Below are 19106 nucleotides of genomic sequence, written 5' to 3'. Positions count from 1 at the left end.
TGCATGTTTGGAGCGGGGCTGAAGCGTTCAAGGCAGAGGTGAGGGTAGTGTTATATATGGAGATGGCCAGTGAGGGACAGGAGATGGAATGGATGGATAACAGTTGTGAATCAATATCAGCTGACAGCTGCTGGAGGTCAATAGAATTAAAGTTCCTCATGAGTTGAGGAGGGTTAGGCTGAGGTTGTTGGGCGAGGGCGTACTTGAGAGCAAATGATAAGAGGTGGTGATCAGAGAGAGGAAATGGAGTGTTGCAAATATTAGATACAGTACATGTATAAGAAAAAATGAGGTCGAGGGTTTTGCCAGCTACATGGGTGGGAGAATTAGCCCGCTGCGATAGCTCGATGGAGGAGGTAATTGAAAGTAGTTTAGAGGCTGCTGAGGTCAAAAGTAGGTTAATGGGAATATTTAAGTCCCTGAGAATTAGGGATGGAATATTAGAAAAGAGGAAGTAGGGTAGCCAGACAGCAAAGTGGTCAAGGAAGAGGAGAGGGGAACCAGGGGGGCAATAACGGCAATGTTAGCAGAGAAGGGTTTGAAAAGGAAAATTGATTACATTTCAAATGATGGGAAAGAGAGGGAATGGGGGTGGGTAGAGGTTTGAAGGAGCAGTGAGATGAGAGGAGAAACCCTACACTATCACCTTTACATTCAGAGTGTCTTGGGTTGTGATTAAGTTGAAGACCACCAAAGGATAAAGATGCAGGGGTAGCAGTGTCAGAAGGGGAGAGCCATGTTTCTGTTAAGGCTAGTAAATCTAAGGAACGAGAGTTGAAGAGGTTGTTAATCTATTATTATCAGGGAGACTAACATCCCCAGAGACCTCAGAGTTTGTGTATGTATAAACGGAAATTAAAAAATTGCCCGGGATACTTGTAAGTATATTGGGAAAATCTTTGAGTTCTAGTTCACTTAAAATATGTGTAAATTAACAAGTCACTGGTCAATGTAAGTGAATCATTTATCAGTGTAAGAGTGACTCTAACAAGGGCCAAATAGTGATGGCTAGATGATTGGGTCATAGTATATAAAAAAAATCCGGCTTGTGGGGTATTCCCGGTATGTAGTGGTTAGCAACTTCTAAAAAAGCTAGCTGGACTGGTCCAATCATATGGAGGAGCTACTATAGCTCAAATAACTAAAAATAACTTAATGCTAGACATGATAGAAAAATACCAGAACATACTGTTTGCACATACCAGTCAGATTGCCCATATTGACCCCTGTCCACCTCTGAAAGAGCTGTCAATGGTGACGTGAGTGTCAGAACTGGACAATGGAGCAATGGAAGAACGTTGCCTGGTCTGATAAATCACTATTTCTTTTTGATCCGATGGATAGCCAGGTGCATGTGCATTGTTTCCCTGGGGAATAGATGGCAGCAGGATGCACTATGGAAAGAAGGCAGGTCAATGGAAAGGTGTAATGTTCTGGACAATGATCTGCTGGGACATTTTGGGTTCTGGTATACAAGTGGATGTTACTTTGACATGTACCACCTTCATGGCAATGATGTTCCCTGATGGCAGTGGCCTCTTTCAGTAGGATCATGCACCCTTACTCATTGCAAAAACTGTTCAGGACTGGTTTGAGAAACATGACAAAGTGTTCAAGGAGTTGCCTTAGCCTCAAATTCCCCAGATCTCAATCCAATTGAGCATCTGTGGGATGTGCTGGAACAACAAATCGAATCAATGGAGGCCACACCTCAGAATTTGCAGGACTTAAAGGATCTGCTGCTAATGTATTAGTGCCAGATACCACATGACACATTCAGAGGTCTGGTAGAGTCCATGCCTTGATGCATTACAGCTGTTTTGGCAGCATGAGGGGGACCTACACGATATTAGGCAGGTGGTTTTAATAATCTTCAAATGTAATCAATTATCCGCAAACACTAATTGTCTGCTGCCTGACCTGCTTATGAACTGTCATCTTTGCAAATTAAAGGATGGAAAGCAACCTGATGTTCACTGTATTCCTCTGCCAGTTAATCCAGAATTGAACCCTTCTTTTCCTCACTCAAAACCTTTCTTTTCAGCTCTTCGGCGTGGTCAATAGCTATTTTTTGATTACAATTAATTTTAAGGTACTACTAGCCCTATTTTTGCCATCTAGCCTGTCCTATTGCAAGTGGACAATGCTGACTGCTGCAGTGGTTTTTATACTTTTCCTCATTAAATAAGGTTTGGTTGAGGTGATCACCTAATCAGTACCTCATTAAAGAGAATATGGTGAGCCTGTGCTGGAGTTTTTTTAGACAGCTGTATATATGAGAAGGCTGCTAAGGCGGTAGTTGTGGGAAGGGTTTTTATACTTAACTGGCTGGGGGCAGGAGCTTGCCGTTTGGAACTGTGATCCCACCCACTTCCTGATTTGTCATTAATTTTAGAACATACTAAATATACTCTGAGTGAGCTGTCTATTTCTACAAGCTCACCTGCATGTTGGTTCAGATACATCAGAAGTACAGCACATCCATCACAACACATAACTTGACAGCTTTGGTCCCACAAATATATATATTAGAGCCCCTAGATGTGAAATATCAGTGGTTCTACACTTTACATAATGTCTACTCATTCTGTGAGTGCAGTAGAACCATTAGCGTCCGCAGAAAGGGGCAAGGGGAGGGGGGCCCTGCCAGACTGCCAGACTGCAGAGACAGCCTACAGAGCAGGTAAGTGAGGGATGGGGGGGGGCAGCCTAGAGGAAGGGGCAGCAAGGAGCAGAAATGGACATAAGGAGCACAAAGGTAAAGGAGCAAAAAATAATCAGAAGGAGCACAGAGGTAAAGTAGGAGAAGAAACAGAAAGGAGAAAGAACGGAAATGAGCAGGAAGGGACATCAAGGAGCAGAAAGGGTTAGCAATGAGCTGGAAGGGACAGAAGGAGCACAAATGAACAGAAATGAGCAGGAAGGATCTGCAAGGAGCCAAAAGGGGCAGCAAGGAGCAGAACGGGACAGAAGGAGCACATTGGTAAATGAGCAGAAAGAATCAGAAGGAGCACAAAGATAAGTAAGAGAGAGCAGAAAGGGGCAGCAAGGAGTAGAAAGGATCAGCAAGGAGCAGAATGAGCACAAAGGTAAAGTAGGAGACGGAGCAGAAAGGAACAGAAATGAACAGGAAGGGACAGAAAGTAGCAGGAAGGGTCTGCAAAGAGCAGAAAGCGTCTGCAAGGAGCTGGAAAGCGTCTGCAAGGAGCTGGAAAGAGCAGCAATGAGCAGAAAGGGCAGCAAGGAGCAGAAATGAGCAGAAATGGTCAGCAAGGAGCAGGAATGGACAGAAGGAGCAGAAGGGTAAAGTCGGAGAAGGAGCACAAAGGAACAGAAATGAGCAGGAAGGGTCTGCAAGCAGCAGAAATGGTCAGCAAGGAGCAGGATGGGACAGAAGGAGCACAAAGGTAAAGGAGCAAAAAGAATCAGATGCAAAAGCAAAGTTGGAGAAAGAGCAGAAAGGGGCAGAAGGAGCACAGAGGTAAAGTAGGAGAAAGGAACATAAATAGGCAGGAAGGGTCAGCAAGGAGCAGGGAGGGTCACCAAGGAGCAGAAATGGTCAGCAATGAGAAGAAAGGGTCTGCAAGGAGCAGAGGGGTCAGAAGGAGCAGAAGGGAGCAAAAGTAGCAGAAAGGGAGCAGAAAGAGAAAGGAGCAGAAGGGTGCAAAAGAAGCAGAAAGTAGCAGAAAGGTAAAGGAGCAGAAGGAGCCAAGGAGGAGAGAAGACAGTGTCAGAAGAAAAAGATGACTGTGTCAAATGAAGGAGAAAAAAAGGAGACTGGAGCAGGAAGGACAAGTGAAGCGAACCCTCCACTTCCTTCTGGACACCACATCATAAGGCTTTGGTACCCGGGCCTGGCAGGGAAACTTTGGACCTTCTCATCTCCCCAGGTAAAAACATATCAGTGTTAATGTGTTCACTTTTATTTACCATGTCAGGAAGCACAGAGTGCCGCTGGGTAGGGGTGCTACTGATTGGCTAGAGCGGTCAGCTTACACTCTAAGCCAATCAGTAGCTCCCCATTCATAAAAAAATAAAGCATTTTTATGAACTGGGAACAAGCAATTGGCTTAGAGCGTGAGAGGAACACTCTAGCCAATCACCCATGCCTGACGTCAATCTGCACTTCTTGACACTCTGTTTCAGTAGCCGAATACCACTGAGCAACCTGGAGATCTAGAGCCTTTGGGGTTAAACCATAGCGGTTTAACCCCTTAAAGGAAAGAGAGCACCCAGGGGCCTCCTGGCTTCATAGCAATTTCATTTAGATGAAGTTGTTATGGTGACGAAAATTTGTTCCTATAATTTGCTCAAAGGAACACTACAGTGTCAGGAATACAAACATATTGTGAAAACACTATTTATGTATCCTGTCTCCCCCACTCACTTTAACGCTATTTACCTTATTTACAGTGTCACGACGATCTCTCCGTCTCCTTGCCTAATGGGTGTCATAATTTTTTATTTCCAAAATCTGATCACCCTGGCTTTATGTGATAATGATTATGCCCCTCCCCTTTTTGAAAAAGTGGCCAAGCATGGATGACATTACAATTATGCCTCCCCCTGGAAAAATTCCTGCGGATGCCCATGAGTACAACAAAGTGCAATTAATGTTTTGATATAAGTATAAAATGCAAGAAAATAAATAATTAAGATTATTTATTCAAATAATAATTCTTCAAACTTAAATCTAATAAATTACTGGGCCTCATAAACAACCAAGAAAGAAAAATTTGTAATAGATTTTGAAATGTATAAGTACAAGAGAATATCCCCGTGAGCTATTTAGAGCTGTGATTGAACCAACTGAAATGTTTGCAAATACTTAAAAACTTACCTTAAATGACAATGCCGTGTAAATAGATTTGTAGAATGTCTGCTTTACATTATACTTTTAACTTCAATTTAATTTTACTCTTTCCTTTCCTCAAACGCATTGTGTCAGAGCTGGAGAAAGGGCAAGCTCTTTAAGAGAGATGTTAATTTTATTGAGTCTGTGCAATTATGCTTTACCTTTACCGATAAAGCATAATTGCACAGACTCACCGACATTTAAAGGAGAAATTTCCCATACTTCTGAAAAAACAATATTGCATTTTTGTGCCAACCTTTTTTCATAAAATGCTCAATTTTCTATTAAACTTACAGTAAATCAAAGATTTAGCAAATTACATCACAACCCAAGTTAGTCCTGGCACATCCAAGGCACAGATTGCCTTGGACAAAGAGAGACGGATACATTGCTTTTGCTTCTGTTACTCTACCTCCACAATCTATATTTGATGACAAATAGGGCAGAGCTTATAACAATGATTGTAAAGTCAAGGTGAAAGCACTCACTTCTAGAACAAAAGTAAAAATATATTTTTTTTTATTACACTGCACAAAAACATATTTTTAAAATATAGTAAGTAAATTTGCTGTAAAACATTATTTGAAATAAAACAAAAAAACAAGACAAAACAAAAAACACATAGAAAAAAAACTTTGTTGTCAGTGAGGTGTAACAAATCTGCACATGATTTCTTATAGCATTTTACATACTTACTCTTTTAGTTAACTGGGTATCCATCATAAAGTTATGAACATGTTTTTCGGCTTTGGTAAGTTCTAGCTTCCTTGCAACCACAGCTACAACAAGTGCCGTGCAGCCAGCACCCTGCAAAATAAATTTAAAAACAAAAGGATAGTTATTTTAAAATATCTATGATCATTTTATTTTATCTGAATCATGAATAAGGGCAGAAGCATGTTCTGTTATTAGACTTAAATCCGAATAAATATCTTGAATTTCTTTTTTTTTTTTTTATTCAGTCAAACCAATTTTCAGCCATGTGGTGTTTCAATTCTGACAAAATTTGCCCATTCGATAATTTCAGGAAAAAATATTCAAAAAACCTTAATGGCACAAAAAAAAAGTACCTTTTAGTATACTGCAATTAGAAAAAAAAATCTGCTTCTTAGCCATTCACTCAACCTTTGTTCTGATGCAATTGGTGGAACTATGAAAAACAAACAAATGGAATGGCTCATCTGTTGCCCGTTTCATTGTTCATCTGTATGGAGTTTTAGAGTTGCAGAATTCTGATGAGTTGACGATTGCCCAAAATTAGGATTCATTCCGATTCACTTAAAATCTGAACGCACAAGTTGAATGTTAATCACTGATTAAATATTCAACAAAACGACATGCTGTACTAATATATTTCTCTCAAGGTCTCTCTTTTGGATAGACAGTCTTTGTTCTGGACAATAACCACTCTGCAAAAATGTAAAGCTTTTTGGTGTATATGAACATATAATTAAGTTTAATTGAGGTATAACTCACAGAAGTATGCCCCACCTGCTGATCACAGCCAATCCCCCTAATCAGAAAGTGCCTGTCTTCGTCCATTGGAAATATTGGTAGATATGTTATTACAAAGCTTTTAATAATATTGTCTAATAGCTTTTTAAAGCAGTAAATATACATCTTTTAATGAAGATAAATGGTGTAGTTAATTGCTTTGACAGCTGTATGAGCTTTATGAGATGCTAAATTTAATCTGTCATGACAGGTTCATTTTAATTTACAACTCCGATAGCAACAAATATATCATTTATCATAATCATCCATGATATATATAATTGGTTTAAGAGCTGTTGTCATCCCACCTACCTTTTCCCCAGTATTAGCATAATCAGAGGTCCATGGGTGGTACACTACTGTAAAAATAATAATCACAGCAACTACCACACATGAGCTGTAGTTTCAGTGACAGAAATTGTAGTAGGGCTCTCCTCCTCTCTTGTATCACTCAGTTGTCAGTATAATACTCTATGATATCAACATAGAGGTCTATGCCGATGACTGTTTGCCAGATGAGGGAACGAAGCCTATTGATAAATAGATTTATCAGAATATTTATACTTTTATTAGCAATTCCGCTTGCACAGTGTACTAGACTTGGAGATTTGTTTCATGACGAACTGCAATTTGTTAAAATTTGGGTTGACTGCATGAATTCCTGAACTCTGAGCCGAAATGTAGCTGAATCATGAACCGAATTGTGCACCAGATGAGCATGATTGTTTGACTCGTGATTTCAGGCCACGGTGCCAAAAAAAAAGAGATGATCAATGGGGGAAAAAATGATGATTGATGAATAGGGGACAGCCATTAAATTGTCATTTTATTCACAGATCAAATGAGAAATGGCCAGTGCAGGGGTACAGGGGAAAAAAGAGCAGCAGTAAAATATTTTTAAAAATATATATTTATATATTATTGCAAAACATATATATAATATTCTTGGGAAGCTCAGTCAGTGGAGAGTAGAAGACTGAGTGAAATTGGAAAATATAATGGGGAAGGAGTGCGGGCAACAGATGTGCGGTGTGTGGGTAATTACAGAGCCCCTGGTAATGAGCAGTGTGTAAAGGGAGATTACAGAGCACCTAGTAGCGTGTAGTGTATAAGGGAGTATGTAAACATTTTTGAAAGAAACTGGTGGAAAGGAAAGACCAGAGTAAACAAAACTGAAAATAGAGACTGGTGAAAAGAGAGATGGTAAAAAACAAAAAAAATTGCACTAAGGGAAATGTAACAGACACATATCCACACTACGCTTCCTCCACAGTAACTAGATACTATAAGCTAAATATGAATGAATCATAACAGATAACAGTAACTTAATCAATTACTTGTAAAATATAAGTTAAATGAATGGATATTGATGACTATCGTACATCACAGTATTCCAGGTTCTATATTTGGTTTCCCTCTGTACAACCACTCAGGTGAACATACAACAAGGCGTAACAGATAATTCTCCAACCAAAGATTGCAAGATTACAGGCACCTGCCATCGTGGCTGCAGACGTCTCCAAGTACCCAGTCCATTTAGGAGTGGGACTCCACATCACCAGCTAGGTTATGATAGCATTGCCAACAATGTCATCACAAGATCCATGCTTTGGTCACTAAGAACAGCATGCACAAAATGTGCTCCCTTCTTGGGCCTTCTCATTATTGTTCAGACAATGAGAACAGCATTCGGTGCTGCATTTGATGTTCTGCTTTTCCATATAATTAATCAACTTCAGGGGGCTAATCCTTCTGGTCCAGGCTCAATTCTGATGTTCCTTCAACCTATTTTGCTTGGGTACTCGTTACTCATTATTCCTCTATAGGAAGAGGAAAGGAAAGGTTTTGAACCATTGACTCACACATTTTTCAAGTATGGTTCTCAAGTATCCTAATCCAGTGACCCGAATGTCATGCTAAATATTTATGCCTGACATATGTAATATTCTTAAGTTTGATGCATGCAAAACATACAAAGCTTCAGTAATTATTTTCATACATTTATAGCTCAAATAGCGTGTGGTACTATAATCATGAGAAGAGACCTGCCCAGTTCATAAGCAAGGGACACAATATGGATAGGAGTTGGGCTTTCAACTCCACAATCACTAACTGTAGCAGAAGTACCATCGATGATCATCTCCCACGATCTCACCACAAGTAACATGAGAAAAAGAGGAAAATAAGAACACAAAATCTCTTGTGCAGAAAATGTTTCATAGCAAATATCAATATTCTCAGCATGCACACATAATGGAGAACGCTGTTAAGGAATTCCAAGAAGTAACGACAGCATGCATCATTGACTTGATATTAGCATTAGTCTGACCTATTAAATAGGCAAATTATTCCAAATTATGGTTATTTTCCCTTCTGCTGTTCATGAGTATATGTAGAAGATGCATGTGTTTTATACAAGTTTATATATATTTTTTTTTTATTTATTTTTTTTATTTATTTATTTATTTTATTTTTTTTACATACAATAAATTAATGCTAGAGAAAAAAATCTAAATAATTGAAAATCCCAGTCAAGTATTGTAAACAATGACCAAGTTAAGGTTGCTGCAATATTTTAGAAATTCAGTATTTTACAGATACATTGCTACTTATTCAGCATCATCATTGGAGTGGTTTACTTGAGCATCTATTCTAAATATACTTTGTTCATGCACAATTATTATTATTATTATTGCCATTTATATAGCGCCAACAGATTCCGTAGCACTTTACAATATTTTGAGAGGGGGGGGGGGATGTAACAATAAATAGGACAATTACAGGAAAACTTACAGGAACAATAGGTTGAAGAGGACCCTGCTCAAACGAGCTTACAGACTATAGGAGGTGGGGTATTAGAAACATTAGGACAGGAAATATCAAGTAGGAGTGAAGCAGAGAACTGTCCCATAGGAGAGAGCAAGAGACAGGTATTTAAGGTAGAGATTACTCTGGGAGGCCATAAGCTTTCCTGAAGAGATAGGTTTTAAGGCCCTTCTTAAATGATTGAAGACTAGGGGAGAGTCTGATGGCAGTAGGCAAGCTATTCCATAGGAGAGGAGCCGCCCGCGAGAGGTCCTGCAAACGCGAGTTGGCCATACGGGTGCGAGCAGCGGTCAGGAGGTGGTCACGGGCAGAGCGGAGGGTACGAGGAGGGGCATACCTATGGATCAGTGAAGAGATATAAGAGGGGCTGGAATTGTTCAGTGCTTTAAATGTATGGGTTAGCACTTTGAATTGACTCCTATAGGATACAGGGAGCCAATGTAAGGACTGGCAGAGGGGCGAGGTGTGAGAGGACCGACTAGAGAGGAAAATCAGTCTAGCTGCAGCATTTATTACAGATGTAGCGGGGCAGTACGGCTTTTGGGGAGACCAATCAGGAGAGGGTTACAGTAATCCAAGCGGGAAATTACTAGAGCATGGACAAGCTCCTTGGTAGCATCTTGCGTAAGAAAGGGGCGGATGCGGGCTATGTTTTTGAGTTGGAACCTACAGGACTTGGCAACAAACTGGATGTGAGACTCAAAGGTGAGACCAGAGTCAAGTATGACACCAAGACAGCGCGCTTGCAGGGATGGACTTATGTGGATATCACTGACTTGAAGGGAGAGCGAGAGAGGAGGATCAGTATTAGGAGGAGGAAAGACAAGGAGTTCAGTTTTAGAGAGGTTAGGTTTGAGAAAGCGTGACGACATCCAGTCAGAGATGGAAGAAAGGCAAGCAGTGACACGTTGCAGGACGGCAGGGGAGAGGTCCGGGGAGGAGAGGTATATCTGAGTGTCATCAGCGTACAAGTGATAGTGGAATCCATAAGAGGCAATAAGTTTTACAATGATGCATATAGCAGTGACACAATGCTGTGAGTGATGATCTTCATTATATATTATGACACTGAGCATGCACCATTGAAACCAAGGCATGTAAATATATTATTGTATTATTTCACTATAAATTGTTTATATATATACAGGGAGTGCAGAATTATTAGGCAAGTTGTATTTTTGAGGATTAATTTTATTATTGAACAACAACCATGTTCTCAATGAACCCAAAAAACTAATTAATATCAAATCTGAATATTTTTGGAAGTAGTTTTTAGTTTGTTTTTAGTTATAGCTATTTTAGGGGGATATCTGTGTGTGCAGGTGACTATTACTGTGCATAATTATTAGGCAACTTAACAAAAAACAAATATATACCCATTTCAATTATTTATTTTTACCAGTGAAACCAATATAACATCTCAACATTCACAAATATACATTTCTGACATTCAAAAACATAACAAAAACAAATCAGTGACCAATATAGCCACCTTTCTTTGCAAGGACACTCAAAAGCCTGCCATCCATGGATTCTGTCAGTGTTTTGATCTGTTCACCATCAACATTGCGTGCAGAAGCAACCACAGCCTCCCAGACACTGTTCAGAGAGGTGTACTGTTTTCCCTCCTTGTAAATCTCACATTTGATGATGGACCACAGGTTCTCAATGGGGTTCAGATCAGGTGAACAAGGAGGCCATGTCATTAGATTTTCTTCTTTTATACCCTTTCTTGCCAGCCACGCTGTGGAGTACTTGGACGCGTGTGATGGAGCATTGTCCTGCATGAAAATCATGTTTTTCTTGAAAGATGCAGACTTCTTCCTGTACCACTGCTTGAAGAAGGTGTCTTCCAGAAACTGGCAGTTGAGCTTGACTCCATCCTCAACCCGAAAAGGCCCCACAAGCTCATCTTTGATGATACCAGCCCAAACCAGTACTCCACCTCCACCTTGCTGGCGTCTGAGTCGGACTGGAGCTCTCTGCCCTTTACCAATCCAGCCACGGGCCCATCAAGACTCACTCTCATTTCATCAGTCCATAAAACCTTAGAAAAATCAGTCTTGAGTTATTTCTTGGCCCAGTCTTGACGTTTCAGCTTGTGTGTCTTGTTCAGTGGTGGTCGTCTTTCAGCCTTTCTTACCTTGGCCATGTCTCTTAGTATTGCACACCTTGTGCTTTTGGGCACTCCAGTGATTTTGCAGCTCTGAAATATGGCCAAACTGGTGGCAAGTGGCATCTTGGCAGCTGCACGCTTGACTTTTCTCAGTTCATGGGCAGTTATTTTGCGCCTTGGTTTCTCCACACGCTTCTTGCGACCCTGTTGACTATTTTGAATGAAACGCTTGATTGTTCGATGATCACGCTTCAGAAGCTTTGCAATTTTAAGAGTGCTGCATCCCTCTGCAAGATATCTCACTATTTTTGACTTTTCTGAGCCTGTCAAGTCCTTCTTTTGACCCATTTTGCCAAAGGAAAGGAAGTTGCCTAATAATTATGCACACCTGATATAGGGTGTTGATGTCATTAGACCACACCCCTTCTCATTACAGAGATGCACATCACCTAATTGCTTAATTGGTAGTAGGCTTTCGAGCCTATACAGCTTGGAGTAAGACAACATGCATAAAGAGGATAATGTGGTCAAAATACTAATTTGCCTAATAATTCTGCACACAGTGTATATACATTCAAATTAAGAGTTAAAAACAATAGAGCTGAATTACATCAACAAAGTACTGGTTTGAGAGGAAGGAAGGAAGGAAGTGCATAGTGCAAAACTGCTGTAACAATAAATTAGGATATAGAACCCCACTTCCAACATGAGAACAGTAAAAGTCCATTCCAGTCAAGACCAAATACTATATTACATTTGAGCTATACAAGGGTCACTGTATTATAATTCCTTCTTCTACACTGATCCCTGATAGAAAAATAGTCTTAACAGAACCACACAAGATGTGGCGTCACATTGTGTATATCAATGTCTTTTTTCAGAAACAGAAACAGATAAATCATGCTGCAGCCACAGATTCAATGACAATGTTTTTATGCTACAAGTGAACATCATGATTAAACATCTGTGAGGGTCTGTGTGACAGATTCCCTGTCCATAAATCACTGTTTTGTTTAACTGATCCGAACAAAATTAAGAACTTAATTTGTGAACCGAACAATTCCTCGAGTGGATCGACCACCCAGTGCAGTCGTGTGCCGCTCATTAACCTGGCTGACCTCTTTCACACTTGCGAAAACCACAAAATGAATAACATTCCAAGTGGTCGGCTGGGTGAACGCCGCTGGGACTTCCAGTCGCAAGTATGTTCAGTTCGGTTCGAGTCTCTGGAACGACGTTCGGTGAAACCAAACTCACGAACGAAGGGCACACGACTAGCTTTTCTATGAACTGCTACTTTCGGTATTCTGTTGTGTTTGAAGTTCCTGAAAAAGACTGACCACACAGCCTGAATCAACTGAACTCCGCGCCGGTGCGGTCAGCTGCCTCTGCAAGTCCCAGTATAAGTCTCACGGCCGCGCTATGACCCCGCGGCTCTCGCGAGACTTACACTGGGTGCTGACAGGGGAGCTGACAGGACCGGCACGGAGGAGAAGGGAGCTGACAAGAGCTGCAGGAGAGGTAAGTTACAGCTTCCTGCCAGCCCCCCTTCTACACAGCCCCTTGTCTGTATTATGGCAATGTAAGTTGCCATAATATAGACCTTGACTCGAGTATAAGTCGAGTTGGGGTTTTTTAGCACAAAAAATGTGCCGAAAAACTCGACTTATACTCGAGTATATACGGTATATGCAGAAAAAGACAAAACTAAGCATTACTAAAAAAGGAAAAAATAACTCCTTTTTCCAACTAAAGAAAAATTATTAAAAATAGATTATTACACCTAATTGTCAAATTGCCCAAGAGAAGACCCACCTTGAAAGTTCAATTTCTGCGCTAGCCATATAAATTCATATATATTTTATAGCATTTCACTGGCAGAGCTCTTCAGCTGTCCAGAACATGACAGTTCTTTTACATGATCAAAACATGACAGGATGATTTTCTTCCTACCTCTCTAACTGCTTCTGGTGCTGTAATGGGTCCACTTATTGTCTAAATTTACACGGTCTCTCTTGGTGATCTAATAGAAGCTTATGGCTTCCAATATCACCTGTATGCTAACTATGCACAGATCTACCTCTCGTTGCCTGTTTTATCTCCCCAACTGCTGGAACATGTCATCAACCATTTTGTCTTTAGTTTTTACTGGACGATTACTATAACACAACCTTTCAAAAACCTTCTACGGCTACATCTTCCCTTCAGGTCAACTGAGCTATCATAACATCTACTCTATTGCCTTGGTGTGCCTTGACTCTGACCTTTACTTCACACCTTGCATAAAATCTATCACCTATTGCTTTCAACTTAATGTATAGCTTCTTACATGGGATCCATGCTCTCACCATTTCAGTCCTTAAGTATTGTAACTCTCTGCTTATCAGCCAAAAAAGTGCTAAGATTACCACTCGATAGCCTATAATGAATGCCTCTGCAACACTCAACCCTCCCCCCACTGTCAGTCTCCACACTGATGTCCTGTTTCATTTAGGATTCAATTCAAAGTTCTCATGCTTACCTACACAGTTCTCTATAAATGTGCCCTTGCTTATATCTCCTCCATCATTAGCAGATATGTTGCAACATGGCCAATTCTCTCTGCTGATGACCTGTTATAATTCCATTCTTATACCTGCACCTGAGGCTCCCTCCTGGTGGAGTTCTCCAGGTTTACCCCCTCTATTTGAAATGCCTTCCCATGCCACATTTGATTCTCTTCATCTTTGCAGTTCTTCAGAAAAATTCGGAAAAACGCAGTTCTTTAAGAAAGCCTATCAGCTCGCCACCCAATTCCGTATCTCTTACTACTTCCTCTTCTGTTTCTCACTTACTGTGTTCCCTTTTCCCAACCCCCTATTATTCATTCAGGTATATACACATAATTGTATGAATAACAATAAAAAACTAACCTACAAAAAACTAATATATAGAGAAGTGTAAAATGCACTTTTTATGTTTCATTTTCTTTGAATTACAAAACCCAACCCAAAGAGGTACAGGAATCTAATGTCACTGTAATATTTTAATATATAAAGTATACAAAATCTCAAAATGAGAGCTAAAGTATTTCCAAAATCAGAAAGTCAATGTGAAAAACAATCTGGAGCAATAATCTGTAGGGATTAGTTTTTCATTTCCTTTCCCAAAGACTATAATAATACAATCTCATTATACTTTATATCACAACTGTCATATAGTCTTTATTTATTGCATTTTGTATAGCTATAACCTGTACTGCAATCACTGTGCAATATGTTTAAATTTCAGTTTTTAATATTTTTATTAAGTTTCTATTTCACATTAAGCATAGATGTCAACTATCCATTTTTTCAGGACAGTGTAGAAGGTAGGAATTATATCCCATGGTTGACCAATGTCCTGATTTTGCCCAGCAACATGTTCCGCACAAATGGCACAGATCTTTACAAGGAAGATGTCACAACTTTCAGAAAATATGGATAGCATCACAAAAATTATTCAGACCCTAATAATAAGGGGGGGGGGGGGGAGAGAACATACCTTAGAATGGCTGGGTTTAATGTACAAAAAGGTAAATAGCGTAAATGTAATACTAGCCAAGATCAGGATATCAGAAATGCCTGAATATGATAGAACTTAGAACTAGACAGGTCAGGAATACATTAAACAATCCAAATTGAATAACCAGAAAATCTGAGAATATATAACACACTATACAAAGAACCAAGAGGAAACCACAACAGGGCTTGGGGGCTTAAAACACAAAATGTAAACACAATTTAGACACTGGACGAAACTTTAAAAAATCTGCAGTAAAAATACACCATAAACTACAAAAAAATATTCTATCTGACCCATAAAGGGCTCACCACAAAATGAGCACTTTTAGCTGGGAAAGACTTTTTATAGGGCAGGCTGTCCACACTATGACAGCTATCGCAAAGCATGGGAAAATTCCCTGTGCTTTGCAATATGAGCAAGTAAGCTCTGATTGGTTGGCTAGTAACCAACTAATCAGAGTGCTCTGACAGCAAAGTCCTGAGAGAAGTGAGACTTGGCTATCAAAGCTCTCTGATTGGTGGTTACTAGCCAACCAATCAGAGAGCTTTTGGTTATTTGGCCTTTTTTGAGGCTGAAGAAAGAAGACTTCTGATGGTAACTATAATTTAAAAAAAAAATATTTTTTTTACAGGTTTTAGATTTTTTTGGCCCCCTCTTCATTATTAGGTTGAGAAATGGTAGATCGGCAATTAATTTTATTGGGTTGCTGAGGTAGCATCCGACAGTTAGGCTCCTGCTTCTTTCTCTGCACTGAGTGGTGACATCATCAGTCATCGGCCTGTGTGGTCTGCCTGATCGGACTTCTGACTGCATTGACAATTCTCAAAAATGTACTAAAGCCAAATGCTGTCAGAATTCAGTATAACCAATTCTGTAAGATGGGTTCGGATAAGGAAATTACTCTTTTTCCAAATGCATCCGAACAAATCTACTGCACCAGAAAAGCAATTTATCATTCACTTGCTTTTATCATTCACATGCTGGCGAGCGGGTACCCTAATAGGCATAATAAGAGGGGGGACCAAGTGTTCGTGGGTGTTACTTTTCATTTTCCTCCTGCGCTCATTATTGATTCGTCCTGCTTTGGATCGCTCCCCGAAGCAGGGCAAACCTCCTGTGTGAAGCTATCATGCTGGCTTCCTTGCCAGTATGCAGGCTCATGAACAGAGTGCCATCTGTCCCTCCTGTAACAGAACTTCATCATCTCCTAAGCTCTGTGGACTAAGACAGTGAAATGCATGATAAAGCATCTGTTCGGTAGTTTAATTTGTTCCTTATCGGCAGATTTCTACCGAACACCGGACTGTTTTGATATAGCATAAAAGCATGTTTTACCTTCCCAGCTTATTCCCAGCCATTCGCATCATTCAGCACGAACTCCGTGTATAACATATAGGTGGCCGCCATTTCGGGACTTACACGTGTTCGCGGCCATCTTGCGCACGAACAGCGGTGTTTGCCTGTGAAACTTCAAACATCCATAACTCCCGAACCCCTCAACCGAATGGGCTGAAATTTGGACATATTGTTCTCCTAACCAAGACCTATCAAGCGGTGCTGGACTTAAAGGTGTACCCCCTGTTTTTGGGGTACATCCAGAACTGGGGTAAAATATTGTACGTTATAATTATGTTATGTGTTTATCTGAGGGGAGGAGACGTGGGGGTGTTACCATGCGTATGATTGGTTATTTCCATCCTCCCCCTGGGAGTGTCCTGTGTGTACCTTATCCTAATAAAAAGCAGGCTGGGTGTTCCAGTCCTCAGTTCTTCTTGACCCTTCAAAACGTAGCCTCGTCTCGTTCTTGGAAGGGGATTATTTGGGAATGTTATTCTGCTCCTGTTACAGCTGAACCTGACTTTCGCTCTGGATATCATGGATGGGATTATACCAGCTTTACTTCTCCACAGCAGCTTGCAGGGAAAAGGACGTCTACAACGGCAGATACCCTCTCTCTACCTGGGTAGCCGTTACACCTCCATTCCAATACTCCCTAGACAGCACCAACAGTGTCCATAGCAACCACAGCATGTGCACTTTGTCCATAATAAAGACAAGTGCTGTTCTTGTGTATCAAAAATAAGCAATGTCTGTATTGATTTGTAATTAGACAGTTAAGAGGCAAGATAAGGCCCCATAAGTGAAACAAGGGATACAAATATAACTTTTTTATGCGATCAACCTTATACCTAAATATATCTTACATCTTTTGGCAGTACTTATTGCATTATTGTGCTTTAAACATCAATTAGACTAATGTGTCCATAGCAACCACAGCATGTGCACTGTGGTTGATAGTGCAAGAGAAGAAGGACCCTCTATGGGAGGTCTTTTCTGATTTCCCTTATCAGTCAAATTATAAACATAGAATTTTACTTGTTATTTTTTTTTTTTTTACAATCTTTATTAACAAATATAAGTTCATACAGTCTGTCAGACAATCATTCAAGACGTGTACTAGTCAGTCAAGTATATATAGAAGCAAAATGTTGAACAGTAAGAACAGAAAATAAAAGAAGAGTCTTAGGCCTTGTATTCCCATAAATTGAGGAGAGAGAAAGAGGCTTCAAATACATGATTCACACTATATATCTGTTTGAATTAGTGTCCCAGTAGACAGAAAGAGATAGTATGAAAAATACCTATTTTAAATAATTTTTTTTACCCAAATTATATAGTTGCTAGCAAGGTTACTATAGAGCATACATTGTATCTGGCATGAGAGGTACCCTTTGACTCCATGCCAACTTGTGAGTGAGAAAGACGTAGACCTAAAGGCATTGTACAACATGGGAAGTATATATAGCCCTGCAATGTTGCATTTTAATTACAAGTGCATTTGAACTTCTGTAGCGTAAAGCGGCTATGCATCACCCAACTTGTTTATTTACAGTTTATTTAGAGTCATTTTGACATTTGTTTTATCATGCAGAAAATGTTTTTGGATCTCCAATCAAAAGAACGGTTTTGCAAGATGTTGAATATGTATTCGTAGGATGCTGGGGGATTTTTATAAAGACACACAGTCAATGGCTATGTGTGTGTGTGGGGGGTCCATGTGGATCTTAATAAATAACAAAGGATATGCTTCGAAGAGAAACTCAATTATTCCTCACACTTAACCTCTTTTTTTTGTAATTGCTATTTTCAAATGAGGTCCAAGTCTAATTTTCTATTGCAGTGTTATATTAGTCTAATTGATGTTTAAAATACAATAATGTAATAAGTACAGCCAAAAGATGTAAGATAGATTTAGGTATAAGGTTGATCACATAAAAAAGTTATATTTGTATCCCTCGTTTCCCTTATGTGGCCTTATCTTGCCTCTCAACTGTCTAATTACAAATCAATACAGACATTGCTTATTTTTGATACACAAGAACAGCACTTGTCTGTGTAATGGACCATTATGCCCACACATACAAAGAAACAGATTGTGTTATATCAACTGAATCGGCTAAAATGCTTATTGAAAATCTGGAGTGCAATTGAGGTAAAATTAACATCGAAAGAACGGATAGGGACATCATGCTGTATTTTGTTATGAAAAGTATCGCCTTAAGGTCAGAATGGCACTAAGCAATGAATTACTGGTGATATCTAACATTAATATATGTCCCTCTAAGGCATAATTCAGTATGTGCATTAAACATTTCCATTCCCTCTTACAAACTGATTACAGACCAATAAACTGAAAAGATGAGAATATAGACCTTGATTAAATATTTTTGAATAATCGTTTCAAATTGTTTATTATTTTTTGGTTTAACATTTTAAAATAATGTAATATTTAGAAAAAATGTTTTAATATTTTTGCTATATTGACATTTTTTTTAAATCTGATATAGTTTTAATATACAAATATTAAATATATATATATATATATATATATATATATATATATATGTGTGTGTGGTGTGAGAGGGTGTTTGGGCAGGGGCAGGTGACTTACTAATTGCAGTTCATGTAACTAAAATATAATTTAGAATAAAAAACAATGTATCTTATTTCTATAGACTATTTTCTAAACACATTTATTGTAGTTTATAGACACATTCCTGTGAATATTATAGCTGTGGAGCTTTTATACACTCAGACAATATGGAGCTCTTAGAAAAGAGGGCCACTGGCATAGAAAAGAGGGATTTGGGCCTAAAACAGGGGCTGTTCCTCCTAATTAGGGACACTTCGGAGGTATGCTATATCTATAATCTCTAATCATATTGCACGTTTGATGTACGGTAGAGAACACTCAACAGTTCATCCCACTGA

At 39.4% G+C, this 19106-nt stretch overlaps 1 protein-coding gene across 2 annotated transcripts in view; it reads right to left on the bottom strand.

The window, feature by feature from the left end:
* Nucleotides 1-19106, bottom strand: part of KCNN2 (potassium calcium-activated channel subfamily N member 2) — a 195447-nt gene that overhangs the window by 54640 nt on the left and 121701 nt on the right. For both annotated transcript variants that reach the window (XM_063456928.1, XM_063456929.1), the window contains exon 5: nucleotides 5552-5662. In XM_063456928.1, the coding sequence (XP_063312998.1) occupies nucleotides 5552-5662 (111 nt within the window). The remainder of the gene's footprint in view (nucleotides 1-5551; nucleotides 5663-19106) is intronic.

Source organism: Pelobates fuscus, chromosome 5, assembly GCF_036172605.1.
Source record: "Pelobates fuscus isolate aPelFus1 chromosome 5, aPelFus1.pri, whole genome shotgun sequence".
NCBI lineage: Eukaryota > Metazoa > Chordata > Amphibia > Anura > Pelobatidae > Pelobates > Pelobates fuscus.
The sequence above is the reverse complement of the archived record's forward strand: the minus strand, read 5'-3'. Positions and strand labels throughout refer to the sequence as shown.